Here is a 13684-nt window from a genome sequence, read left to right as displayed (position 1 = left end):
ATCACTCGATGGGGTGGTCCCTGGTAATAATACTTGTCAACACACGCACACACGCACACACGCCACAGGCTTATAGGCTTATAGGTTCACACAATCAGTTCATCATGCGCCGTAATTATATCCCATTCCAAGGATGTTCCTTTGTAACTGCGCTAAGTTTCATATCTCAGGCAGAGCAAGGGGAAAAAGGCTGAGACTACCCCCTACATACTAAGTGCTGATGAAAGGAACTATCCTGAGCCTGGCAAAAGGGCTGGTGCCATTCTATATCGTTTCCCACATGAAAGTTGGCTCTGTCTACTGATCTTCATCATATCCTATCATCCATCCTTATTATCTTACACTCACGTCATATACCACCACCCCCTTCCTCGACTGTCAGCTTCCATAACCAAATCCACAGACTGAACAACATGTCCACAACACAATCGTTCGACGATACATCCCCTTATATCGCATACAAGGGCGATTGGAACCCCCAGCAAAGCAGTGAGCATACAAAATCTACTTATAGAGGTGGTGTGTTGAAGTACTTGCTGATGCAAGCCATGTGATACTAGCCGATCCATTCGTTGCCAAGTACAAAAACGCGACTTTTCACGGTACGACAGAGGATGGAGATACAGCTACTATCGTGTTCGTAGGTACTGATGTAATGGTTTTCGGAGCCAAAAGACCCAAGTGAGTATTTACTGCCTATAGAGTGGTGTTTGGTCATCGTCAAGGCTTATTGTATATCATCGTTATAGTCACGGCTTTTTATCTGGTTCAATCGATGGAGGTGAAAAACAATACATGAATGGAACTGCAAGAGATCCAGAATTATATCAACAAGTTTTGTTTGAAGCACACAATCTAGATAACGCAACACATACTGTAATCATGACGAACGAGCCTTTTTACGATACTGGCGTTGGTGGTTTATGTGAGTTTCATGTATTTTCTACTTTTCTTATGTCTCTGCCAATCCACTTTTCAGCCGATATTTGACATTTTCTGTTGGACAGAATCATTTGGCTGACATGGTATGGTAGGGTTCGACATAGATTTCTTTTCCGTGAACGGTACACCGATTGCTTCCGTCTCCGGGACAACTTCTACTGCTCCCATCAACTCAGTGACCTATACAGGAGAAGCCACTTTCCAGACTGTTCCTCCATCTGGTATTGATCAACCACATATCGGAGGCAGTCCGACTGCCGTCCAATTGGCAGTGAGCGTAGCGCCTTCCTTATCGTAAGTGATGCTCAGACAACTATGGTTGGTTTCAAGGCTGAAAAACTTCACGCTTCTTAGAGGAGGACAAAGACCTGTAAACAACCAAGTAGCCTCTTCTAACGATGCTCACCAGTGCATATCGCCCACCAACATCTTCCCATCATTACTAGGATCTCTATTTCTGTGTTTGATGCTTAGCCACTTCAGAAGGCTTTCATGATCCGGCCGCTTCCGATTGTTAATCAAAAAGACAAGACCTAATCATGACCAGCGGTCTTCCTTTGCTATACTGTAGATGAGCATCATATCACTTGTTCAGTCCTTAGTCTTTGGCAAACATTGTCATAGTCGCCTTATACCAAATGCAATGTATTAGAAATTCGTCAAATATATGAATTGTCCTCCTTTTTTTCTAACTCTGAAATGTTACATAGCATCAGTCAGGTTAGTTATACATATTGGCCATTCGGATGACATCAACATAGCTCGCGAATGTCTGGCAGATAATCCTTTATAGCATGACGAGGTAGATGCTAGAGGGATATTTCGATATCGAGTGGAAAGTGTGGTCAAAGGATCATTCAATGGTCTTTTTTGAGCCTGCTACAGTCCTAACATTTTGTCTTTATGTCATGAACTGTATTCGATCTCAGCGACACTGACATACAGATATATAATTGGCAAGTGCAATCCTTCGCCACTTTTTTACTTCATGGATATTAGACAATATTGTCATTACATCTTGGTGATACTTTTTACAACCATCGATCTGACACCGTTCAGCTCCACTATTCCAACGTTCCTACCAATCAGATACTATGCCTTCCAATCGCGGTACACGATCTCTCGATGATCTCCCCAACAGCAGTCTCGAGGACCGTTTCAGATCTTTCAGAGATGACCATCAGCTTACCGGCGACACGTTGGCAAACGCGTTCGGTCGAATACGTGACATTGAGGACAGAGGAAGTCCTCATTCCAAGGATCGATCAGCTAATATTGAAGGTGTCGTTCAAGAAAGCACCTCGGGGCTGTCTACGGAGCCTTATCCAACTCACCCCAATCATTCGATTTCCTCCTCAAATGCAACCGCTGAGCGATCTTCCCGTCACTTGACCGCTTCTCACCAGTCTGGCAGCCGAAAGACCATCACGCGGCAAAGAGCTGAAGAAATAAAATCGCGAACACCAGAAGGGTTATGTCCATCAGAGCAATACACGATCAGAATGACGGGTCGTTTCAAGTATTGGCCCGAAAGCAAGCACTTCAACTATACATTCAACGTCCACCCCCTTCATCCCTCGGACGATACGCCTGACTCAATGGCTTTCCAGGCCAGATCCGATTTGCAAGAGAGATATACCGAGTTTACAAAGAGGCGGGAACGTATTCCCACGAGAAGCGAAGCTCCCAAACCCGCAGCTGACTTTTATCGTGATGGTCTCAAATCGGTAATTCAAGGAGTTAACGGTAGATATCCCGCCGTGCGATTCAAGTTCGAACATCAGTCGGGAGATTTCAATGCGCCTCAACCCTCATCTGAGATCGTCAATATTACCACCGATCAATCCCCTGCGTCGACTGATCCGACCAGCTCGAGAATTTCGAGACCCTCTGAACGACGGCCACATCTACGCACACGAGAATCCTCTCAGGGGCATTACTTCAGAAACTTTTTCCGTACAGAACCGTATTCACAATCTACAGGAGAGCCTCCGGAACAAAGTCTTCCATTCGACCTTGGAGAGGATACGCAAGCTCATACGCTTCGATGGCGAGGTTCTGGTTTCCTCGCAGAAAGACAATCTGCTCTATTTGGTACGCTGTTCAGGTCAGGAAATTCGCGCCACGATGAAGACGAGACCGGGGAAGATGTGATGGCACTATTTGCCAATTTCACGGGGCCTATTGATAATCGTCTTATCAGAAATAGTCGACGTTCATCTGATGACCTTGCTCGCAGAAGGGCTCTTTTAGCGAGGGCAGAATTGAGGTCTTCGTAAGTATAGTGGTCGGATAATGAGGTGATCATGTCCATTGATATGTGTGGTATCTATTTCGATAGTGGTGGGGCTTTCTGAATTTTTGAATGAAAGTTTAAGCTGGACTCATCAGTATGGAGGGATCGTACCAGAGCAAGGGCAAAAGACAAAATGAAGCACATATACATGACACATCTAGCTAATAAACACCAGCATAAGCTTTTCTATGTAAGAGTACAGTGATAGAAGACTATACTCACAAACTAAAAGATGACATCTTCGTCTTTACCTTCATCCAGCATATCAGCTCCACCAGCTTGACCGCCTCCAATGCCATCATCTTTATGAAGTTGTCCACCTCCTTCAGCGTAATCTTCATTTTGAGTAGATCGAGTCTCGTTTGCCTTTTCAGCGTCTCGCTTCTTCTTTCCTTGAACTTTCTTGAGTCGGAAGAATTCCTCTCTGCATAAAAGTCAGAAGGGATCAGCCCTCTGCCAAAATCTTCCAGGTAGCATTTCATGTATGCAGGCATGAAACGGGGATGTGGTGGGAGGCTACTTACCTGTCCATTTCATCTAGCTCCGAATTGATGTATTTGATAGTATTGTCCAAACGAGGGATCACGACATGCTCAATAGCGTTTACTCTTCGATTGGTGGCTCTGATAACTTCGTCGAGAATGGTGAATGCAGTCTGCAGGGGACGTTAGACACGAGGGGCAGGATTAAACAGAGTAACGAATACAGCAGTATGACTCACTTGCAACGAAGCCAGTTCCACCAAAGTACCAACTGCTTTCACGTATGTATCTCTACATTTCTGAATCTGTTGACCTCCTCGACTTAAACCAGTAAGATTGAAATCTGTTTCGCTAAAACATCAGCTGAACCATACTTCCAAGATCCGACCCGATCTGAGGTATGACATTGTGATAACAATATAGTAAGTTAACTTACCACTGGCTTCTTTACTCCTCACACCATCAAAAGCAGGCAAGACAACACCACTGACGTTCTCCTGTCTCGCTTGAACTGTATAAGTTGCTTTCTTTACTGATTCTTGAACTTGATAACCTATATCCCCAGCTGTATAGGTGACTTCAGCAAGTGAGAAAGAGGCCAGTTGAAGAACTCGACCCATCAATCTCTTAGCCTAAACCAACGCAGTCCATCCGTTAGAAATCCCCTGATAAATCAACCGCATTTCGTGATTGATGGATAGAGAAGAGATAAAGGGGAGATAAAGGATCAGTAACTCACTTCATCCACCTTTCTCAAAATCGTTCTGAATCTCGTGGTCAGAGCATCTCGTTTCTTGGCTAATAACGAATGACCAGTTTGTGCGCCCTTCAACCGAGTTTTGGTCAAGGTCAAATTCATACGTGTCGGGCTATATGCCAGATGGACATCAGTGCGGATTCACCAGTTATATGTCCAACTATCAAGTTAGAGTAGCAACAGCTTACAAGACGGATTCTCGAGGACCTGTACCGGACATGATTGGTTCAGACTAGTGTAGATCGGTAAGGTAGATTAGATGCACAGATGTAAGAGGAGTGAAAGAGAGCGAGAAAGGAAGAGAGAGAGAGAGAGAGAGAGAGATGATATGATTTATCAATTCATTCATTCAGTGTCATACTCGAGTAATCATCATCGCTGTTGATTTCCTCCACTTTTCACATTCATCCTTGATTATTTCCGAAATAAACCTTTGTTTTCTTTCAACGAATTCATGGAAGTATAGCTCTTGTATACTTGCATCTAGCACATGTACAGTACCTTGAAAAATGCCAATGAGAAGCGACGATGAAGATGACGAAGACGAGTATTATGATGAGAACGAGGAGGAAGATGTAAGCTTGTCAATAAAATCGCTCCTTCCAAAATGTCCGCTAATTTCATACGATACAGGACGAGGGATTGAACGGTGTCAATGGAGATGAAGACGACGGTGATGGCGATGATGCAATGGAGTGAGTCAACAAATGTTCATACACTCGGATGCAAGAGTGACATGTATTGATGTTGACATTGGTAATTTGTAGGGATGGATCAGACGATGATGCTTCTGATGCAGATGAAGATGGAGACGAGGGAGAAGAAGATGACGAGGACGAAGATGAAGAGGGAGATGATGACAACGACGATGATGAGGAGGAGGGAGAAGACAACGAAGAGGAAGAAGAGGACGAGCAAGATCAAGAGGCTAGTACAGAGGATGAAGGTGAAGGTGAAGCGGAAGGGGAAGATGGGGATATTGTAATGGATGGAATAGATGAAGAACCTGGTAGATGACTTTTCATGTTCATAAAGTCATCTTTGCTGATGCTCGCTGTCTAGGCTCAATAAAACGATCAAGGTCACGTTCTCTGCAAGAAATCACACCTAATAATTTACCACCACCACCTCACATACTTCGACGGAATCTCTTCATACCATCTTACACTTCCTCACCGAAATCTCTGTCGATAGAAGCGATAGTCGGCATACCACTTCCTTCTCCCGTGCATTCCCTAACATCGACGTCTTGTCTCTCTTATCTGTTAGCAGGAAGCCAAGATGGTTATGTGAGAGTATACGATTTCTGGAGTAGTGTGAATGGAGGTCAAATGATGACTGCTCAACAGCGAAGTGTCGTCGGTCTAGGTGAAACAGTCAATAAAGCTGGAGTGGGAAGAGGTTGGTGGGCAAATGAAGTAGATGGTATAACAGGCGGATCGGTCGGTAAAAGAGCAGAACCAGTCTATAGTATGGCTTGTGAAAGTGACGGATTATTCGCTTTAACTGGAACACAGGTGAGTTTCGAAAATATCGATAACATCGGTTGTCTTACCCTTGGCTGATGATTTGGGAATAAGTCTGGCCCAATCAACCTTTTTACTCTGCGGCATGCCCCTGGACATCATGTACATTCCCTAAAAGGCCACACCAATGTGGTTTCCTGCATGTCGTTATTGCCTAGCGAAAAAGGTCTTTTGAGCGGATCTTGGGACGGTACCGTTCGAGTAAGTGATTTTTCAATCGTCTTTTCGATCACGATTAGGTACTGATTGATTATGCTGTCATCCAGGAATGGGATTTGAATACTGGTCAGACAGTGCGATCATATCCTACACACGGAGCCCAACTCTCTTCCTTGTCCTTTCGACCATTCACTCATCCAGCTTCTCCTACACCTTCCCCGCGCCGTCAATCGGAAATCGACGAAGATGGCGAAGAAATTGATGGGGACATCACCACAAAGGAAAACATCTCCATCTCAATGGGACTCGATTTCTTCAGCAAAGAAGAGACTCAGGACGAAAATGCAACTCAAAATGGGCTCCCGATCAATGATAACAATGAGCCAACCGAAAGTCATACAGAGATAGATGCAGTCAAAGAAGAAGCTATATTGAATGGCGACGTTGAAATGGCTGAAACCAAGTCAGAAGCCAAATCACCTTCGATGGATTCGTTATTCGGTGGAGATGATGATGTTGATGCTGACGCCGAAGGTGAAACTGTACCACCTTCAATTGTACCTTCAAAAGCTCCAACACCGTTACGTGAAGGAAGTCCAACTGTAAATTCGTCAAGATTGAAAGGCTTGGGATTAGCTTTACCTGGTCAACCGAAACCACACGCGTCGCCAACGACAGCACAGGAACAAGCTACACCGACATCTTCGTCTGCGGCAGCACCTTTATTCATTCCTCAATCGGTTGGAGCAGGTCCATCGAGTCGTCAAGCAGCTTCCCACATTCCTTTACTCAGTCCTACATCCTACAAGTCATTCTCGGATGATGTGGTCTTGACCAGCTCAATGGATGGACAAGTGGTTCTGATTGATCGACGGATACCTGCGAGCGAAGGTGCTGGAGTCGGTGTTGGGCGCTTAATGCCTGGAGAAAGAGCACCGCCATGGTGTATGTCCGTGAGTGCCAACTACTCTGTGCCCCGATCACAGATGCGGACGTACGATGAATTGAGCGGAAACTGATCTACAACAATGGGCAGGCATGTTGGTCTTCTAATGGAACACAAGTACTAGCTGGAAGAAGAAATGGTATGATAGATGTATGGGATGTTCGACGATCATCTTCATCTTCCTCGCCAAACCTTCTGAGAACTCTAAGGACACCAGCAGAGTCAGGTCCGATAAGTTGTTTGGTGTCGTTCCCAGATGCGAGACATATAGCAACGTAAGTATCCTTATGTTTACATATAGCAGAAAAGATGGTACTAAATCACTTCCTTTGAATAATAGGGCTTCACAAGATAATGTTAGATTATGGAATACAGCAGAATATTTCGATAATGAAGATAGTATGAGAAAGAGAAGTTCAAAGCCACCTTTTAAAATTATAGCTGGTCATCACGGTGGTACATTGTCTTCGATGAGTCAGTATTTCAGAATCCTGCTGTAACGCAAGTACATAAGCTTATCCTTTGATTGGTCACGTAGTCGTCGATCCAACAGGTAGATTCCTGATCACAGCTTCGGGAGATAGAGGATGGCAAGGTGAATCGACTAAGGTAGTCCTGATCCATGAAGTCAAATGGTGATTTCTTTTGGGTCGTATTCTTGTGGGAACGATATAGATCTTACAATGGCCAACGATTCAGCAGTCTATAATCTGTATTACAAAGAAGAGAAGAGAAACTTGTCATCAATATACATAGCTTGACTTGGACACAATCAAAGTTGTTTTTAGCATTTTAATGCATATGGCTTTACCCAATCTTACATCATGGCGATCAAATGACATTATTAACATTTTGAATCGCATCTGCCAAAATTCGCTCAGAGATCGTTTTTCGTTCATGAGATCGTTCAACAATCTTACACTGTGAACAATTTGCGGACTACCAAGTATCCTTCCTTTAAAAGCAATGACGTTGGATACTGTGAGGTATACTCAGAGTCCGCCATAGACGTTACCGACGTTCAGGAATGTTCCTCCTTTATGGTGTTTAATATTTCGTGGCTATATGAAACCCTATGGTCAATTATCATCAGAACCAATCCTACACTAACCGTCGTACATAATGCAAGAAGAAATGCGCAATAGAAAACGGATCGCGAAGGGTGGATATGTGATGAAAAATCAACTCACACTATCATGTAACATTCTAGTTATTCTTTCTTCTTCTTTTTCTCTTGGTTCTAAAGCTTGACTGACTTCATAGAGATCACCACCTTTTTCAACTTCATCCAAACCTCTCATTATCCAATCTAGGACAGGTTTGCATCTTGCTAGATTGTACGGTTGTGATTGATATTGCGCTATATCTCTCAGAATCTCTGCATTTAGAGCTCTCTTGAAGAAATTGATCAAAGGTTGAGTAGGTACGACATTGTTTGCTGATGAAGTAGTATTCGAAGACGTGGATGTGGACGATTGTAATGGTCTATTTGGATTGAGATTGGTTGATAACGAAGAAGATGAGTTGGATGTTGATAATCCCCTAAGCTGTCCCCCAGAAGAATTAGGTCCTCCAGGTTGGATAAAATTCTTATTTCCATCTTCGATGAATGTCAAAGCAGACAGGTAGAATCCTGAATAACGAAAAATTAGATCAGCTAAACAATACTTTTCCAATAAACAGCGGGTTGGGGTCGATGTGACTCACCGAAGAAAGGGACACAAGGTGGATTGATGGTTTTCAGCATATCTCTATAATTCGCGAAATTCTTTGTTGAATCCAGTGTTTTATCCAAATCTGATTTCATAGTTTGTGTTTTGGCGCTCAAAAGCTCTTTTGTCCTTTTTAGCCTTGTGATGGGAGCTGAATTGAGTCCTGCGACTATTCCTGCCATTGAAGAGAAATTGTTCAAATTCCGGCATTCCTAGTGATATTAATCGACCATAACCCATCAGTAAGAGTTCAGGAGGTGCGATGTTGTCGTATTGAGCTCGACTCACCACAGCAACTTGAATAAGGATCTTCATAGCGGTGGCTCTTTGTCTTACATCTTTCGAACTTAGGATGTGTAGAGCCACCCATCCTGCCATCCTATTAGCTGTGAGAATGACATTCCTAACGTTTGGCGCGTTGGTGGAACCACCATTCTCGTCTGCCCAAGCACGGTTCAGACATTCAGAGGGTTTGATACGTTGGAAATGCACGAATTCGACTATCGTCAATTGTCGAGCGATTTCAAGTGGTGATACATCCGTGAGTCGTAATTGACGTCCTGCAACACGGGGTAGTAGCGGTGCAGGTGGTGAAAGTAATGATCCAGATGCTGAACCACGAGTTTGTTCAGGCTCTCCTTGGCGCTGCGCAGGAAGAGATCAGCATCCGAGGTCCAAATCATCCAGGTTGCCAACGTTCGAGAGAGCTAATTGAGAAAAAAGAAACAATTACACTCACCCTTTTTCCAACAAGAGTCAGTAACTGTTTACTCATCAATTCGCTACCGTTAGCCAGCAAAGTGGTATTTGCGAACTGTTCAATCCGGTCCAAGACCTCATGATCGGTTTGTTCGATATAATGCCTTTCCAGCCAAGTTCTCAAAGCGTTGGCGACTCTCAGCCGTATGGGAGCTTGCTTTTTCACTTTCCATTCTTGAGCTTGTATGGGATCGAGACCTTCTGGCAGTGAAATGTTATATCGTGCCACGAGGTGATCGAATAATTCATGTGCGTTTGTGAATGATCGGAAAGTCAGAAGGAAAGCTTGGAAGAAAGGTGTATCTTGAAAGTATGATTCGCATGTTAGCATAAGTTTCTGGAAGAAGGAGTACGAGTCTTCGCTTACCTGTCGAACTATGCTGTGTCAACCTGACAACCAACGCCGTCAGTGTGCCAGCTTTGACTCCACCTTTATCATCAAATATGATTTCTCCCGGAATAAAGTCATCTGAGAGATACCAGGGTGATTCTGGCGGTGCAGGTGGAGGTGGTGGAACAGTAGGGTTGATCTGTATTTGAGACATATCTTCGCCTAGGAGTTTTGTCAATTTCTTACTTGGTGTTTTATTCCGTTGAGATCCTCGGCCTACAATTCAAGAGATCAGCAAGTGTCATTTGGCCAATTCAATATCTCATCTCCTCATGCATTGAGGGAGAATAGTGCAAATGCAACGCGTACCATCGGCATCGCTATCTGCTCTATTCCTTCTGAAAGCCTTGAGTATACTTGTTCTATTTCCTTTCTGACTGCCACTATCTTTATCACTTTCAGTTTGTTGATAAGCTAAGCTTGTTGTACTACTCGTTCTACTTCTTTGAGGAGCTAAAGAAGTTGTACTTGCTGAAGCGCTACTTTGGGGCATTTGAGCAGGTTGATCTCTCATTTCACCATAATCATCTGCATCTAGGAATTCCTCTTCTAAGCCTCTTACACGATGGCGCCTTGAGCTTGTGCCCACGAAAGATTGTCTCGATGCTCTTGATGTGGAAGAGATGATCGATGTAGGTCGAGTTGAGAAAGGACGTAGAGATGAATATTTGATTGATCTAATTCCGATTTGACCACGTATCAAACCTTGATCTACAGCAGCTATTTGTTCACCTGATATAATCAACAAAGTCGGTAGAGCTCTAAAAGCAGTCGAGATTGCTTCAGCAAGTTGCTCAACAGCAGATTCAATTTCCACTGAATCGACCTTCTGGATGAGTTGGACTGAAGATTCTGTAATTTGGCGAGTTGATTTATCTAAATCTTGGATAGCTTGTCTAGCTTGATCGACCAGATGTTCGTATTCCCTTAAATCATCTTCCCTTGCTCTAATACCATTTCCCAAATCTCCATTATCACCATCAACGTCAATCACACTTGCTATATCCAGAGTATGAATCATTTCTTGGAATTTATCTAATAATCGAACCAAGTCCATTACACTGTCCGCTGTTGATGATGCAGTAAAGACAGTGAAGGCATCGTCGAAATCTGTCTTGATCTTTTGGCAATCGACGACGGAAGATTGATCCAATACTATAAGCTCGAGGTGTGAGTTTCGACCGAAACCCCATTTCCCACTCAACGGTTCACCTAGGACATCGAATCCCAACCAAGCATTCATCCGTTGACCAGGGGCATTATCCATTTCCGAAGGGTGGGTAGTAGTTGAGAGTACTGTGTTAGGGAAATTTGCTATCACATCTTTCACTTTACTTGCTGATCTCATTACTTCTGCCCAAATTGATAAACCAGTTTCTGGTATTCTTTTCGAAGTTACTGCCGCATGAGTATTGGCAGAGAGTAAACCAATACTTCCGATAAGTGTCATATCACCTACCCAGCTTGGTCTAGGTAATTCTTCCATTCTATCTAATGGTCCTACATACCCGAAAGAACGAAGTAAATGTCGAATTGCCGATAAAGTAGTTTGATGAGCAGAAACCAACATCTCAACAGCACTTTCTTCTCTCAATACAGCAGCTAGCACTCCACTTTCACTTCCTAGATCTTCCGCTCTTGACATTTCTTCTTCAGCAGCCGAACCAGCCACGGAAGCTTCAAATATACCTCTCAAAGCTTCATTGACGTTATCCATTAAGATACCCATGGTTGGTTTTATTTGGGGTTGAATGACAGCTCGAAGGGCATCGGCCGTTTTGCGTTCCCATTCTTCAACTGCTTTCCTTTGAATCTCTACGGATGCTCGAAGTGGTCTTGATCCAGATCCAACACTGAGTCTCTTCATGCCTACACCGACATCAGTCATGGAAGTAGCGTCGCCCTTTGTTGTGGGAATGTCGCGTCGAGATTGACCAGTAAGTCTATTATAGTAGAACCATTCACTCCCATCATCACTGAGCTTGGCAACCCAAGGATAAGGGATCTCGGAAGAAGCTTTGGGAGGCGGACGGAAATCGTTATTTTCTACAAGGTCCGCTGAGGGTGTCAGAGTGGATGGTTCAGATAGTAAGGGTGGTTTAGTGAAGAAGTCGTTATCATCTTGAGGAAAGCCCGCTTCTTCGTCCAGACCCATTCCTTCCAAAGGCAATTCCCATGAATCTTCTCCCGTTTGGGTATTGTGATAGTACACCTTGAGAGCACTTAATTAGCAAACCGCTTGGACAGAGAAATAGTCAGGATAGATATTGCTAAGACTCACTTGGCCATCTGGTGTGATTGAAGGTATCCAAGCATCTTGAGGAGTACCTTGTACTGACCCTCTATCCTTTCCTTTCGTTGGAGGATGTTGAGTGGAAGATGAATGCGTTGATGCGGCTGATGGTCTTATCGTAGCATCTGTTTCTTCCCTTCGTCTATTCGAAACGCCGAATTCATCCGTTCCCTCAGATGGAGATATTTCACTACCTTGCATCTGGGCTCTTCTCTTTCTAGCTTCTTGAAGGAAGGCTCCTCCATCATCCAAACCTTCATCTTCATCAAGATCATTACCAGCTAACATTTCTCTTGCTAATTGGTCTAAGCCTGTATCGCCTCCCCAAGAGCCCCATCCACCTCTCAACACATCATCCATCCTTAACATATCTTCTTCTGTAGCCTGATCTTGTTGATCATCCGCCAATCTTCCTCGAGGTGTATCACCATATAACTCTCTAACGTGGTTCTCATCTTCTTCTTCCAACCGTTTGATATCCTCTTCACCTATATCATCGACGTAATTACTTGGGAACCAGCCTCTTTGACCATCCAGCATACCATCCCACCAACCACTTTCCAATCTAGCAAATACTTGTATCAGATCACCAGCAGAAAACGAGAGTGCACTGTTGTCCGTAGCTTCAAAATCAAATCTAGCTCTGACTAAAAAAGGTCCATCTTGTCCATCCTCCATAGGAGTTAAAGGTTGTTGATGGTAATGATTGTCAATACCACGTTGAGATGATTCAGAATGTATATTTTGGTATGATTCAGATTTGCTGCCGGCTAAAGCTTCTAGAGCTGAGTAAGGTGATATCACGGATGATGTAGAGAAAGGACGTATAGCCGTATCATTCATTATTGATGAGCAGTTGAAGTTGGAACAGAGGTCTTTATAACATTTGCCGTCGCGCGGATTTGGGTGTCGTATTGGTATGTATCGCCCTTCTCCTTCTGGGTATTGATCGAGGCTGCAGTTGTTCTCGTCTTCTTGAGCCTCGTTACCGTATGACTGACAGCATGATGTTATTTATACACTCAAAGAACATTCAAGATGGGAAAGTGGACAAAGAGGCTCATGATCAGTTTGAGCGAACAAAAAGGATATTGCGATTATCGGATATCCGCGCATAGATTTCACTCTCTCACTCACTCACTCACTCACTCACTCACTCACTCACTCACTCACTCACTCACTCACTCACTCACTCACTCACTCACTCACTCACTCACCTTTTAAGATTTGTTTACTTGATTTTAGACTGTTCCTATTCTATCAATCCATTCGTGCTGCCTCATGAATCTTCATGTTAGCATGTTAGCAAGAGATGATGTGCAGAACTGTATCAAATGGACGCTTGAGTGATCTATTTATGCAAAATTATAATACTATCTAATACTCTTAGTGTCGTTTTCAGTTTCATTGCGTCTGTGCTT

The 13684-nt window shown here is 43.7% G+C and overlaps 5 protein-coding genes across 5 annotated transcripts; 3 read left to right on the top strand and 2 right to left on the bottom strand.

Annotated features, from left to right (window-relative positions):
* Positions 1-413: 413 nt before the first annotated feature.
* IL334_005179 (uncharacterized protein) lies at positions 414-1438 on the top strand (the record flags this gene model as incomplete). The annotated part of the gene is made up of 5 exons (XM_062936893.1): positions 414-489; positions 561-681; positions 750-925; positions 1035-1236; positions 1297-1438. The coding sequence occupies 5 exons, from the start codon at positions 414-416 to the stop codon at positions 1436-1438; spliced, it is 717 nt and encodes a 238-aa protein (XP_062792944.1).
* A 598-nt stretch (positions 1439-2036) lies between these two features.
* IL334_005178 (uncharacterized protein) lies at positions 2037-3221 on the top strand (the record flags this gene model as incomplete). The annotated part of the gene is made up of 1 exon (XM_062936892.1): positions 2037-3221. One exon carries the CDS (start codon positions 2037-2039, stop codon positions 3219-3221), a length of 1185 nt encoding a protein of 394 aa, XP_062792943.1.
* Positions 3222-3463: 242 nt separating this feature from the next.
* IL334_005177 (uncharacterized protein) lies at positions 3464-4697 on the bottom strand (the record flags this gene model as incomplete). The annotated part of the gene is made up of 6 exons (XM_062936891.1): positions 3464-3662; positions 3763-3893; positions 3960-4063; positions 4157-4352; positions 4460-4589; positions 4666-4697. 6 exons carry the CDS (start codon positions 4695-4697, stop codon positions 3464-3466), a joined length of 792 nt encoding a protein of 263 aa, XP_062792942.1.
* A 295-nt stretch (positions 4698-4992) lies between these two features.
* Positions 4993-7747, top strand: IL334_005176 (uncharacterized protein; the record flags this gene model as incomplete). Its single annotated transcript, XM_062936890.1, has 9 exons — positions 4993-5052; positions 5111-5172; positions 5245-5486; positions 5540-5994; positions 6058-6204; positions 6270-7115; positions 7199-7383; positions 7449-7582; positions 7647-7747. The coding sequence occupies 9 exons, from the start codon at positions 4993-4995 to the stop codon at positions 7745-7747; spliced, it is 2232 nt and encodes a 743-aa protein (XP_062792941.1).
* A 353-nt stretch (positions 7748-8100) lies between these two features.
* IL334_005175 (uncharacterized protein) lies at positions 8101-13106 on the bottom strand (the record flags this gene model as incomplete). The annotated part of the gene is made up of 8 exons (XM_062936889.1): positions 8101-8169; positions 8299-8741; positions 8816-9032; positions 9109-9465; positions 9560-9882; positions 9947-10186; positions 10280-12182; positions 12252-13106. 8 exons carry the CDS (start codon positions 13104-13106, stop codon positions 8101-8103), a joined length of 4407 nt encoding a protein of 1468 aa, XP_062792940.1.
* Between the last annotated feature and the right edge of the window lie 578 nt (positions 13107-13684).

The sequence above is a fragment of the Kwoniella shivajii genome, chromosome 7, assembly GCF_035658355.1.
Source record: "Kwoniella shivajii chromosome 7, complete sequence".
Taxonomy (NCBI): Eukaryota; Fungi; Basidiomycota; class Tremellomycetes; order Tremellales; family Cryptococcaceae; genus Kwoniella; species Kwoniella shivajii.
The sequence above is the reverse complement of the archived record's forward strand: the minus strand, read 5'-3'. Positions and strand labels throughout refer to the sequence as shown.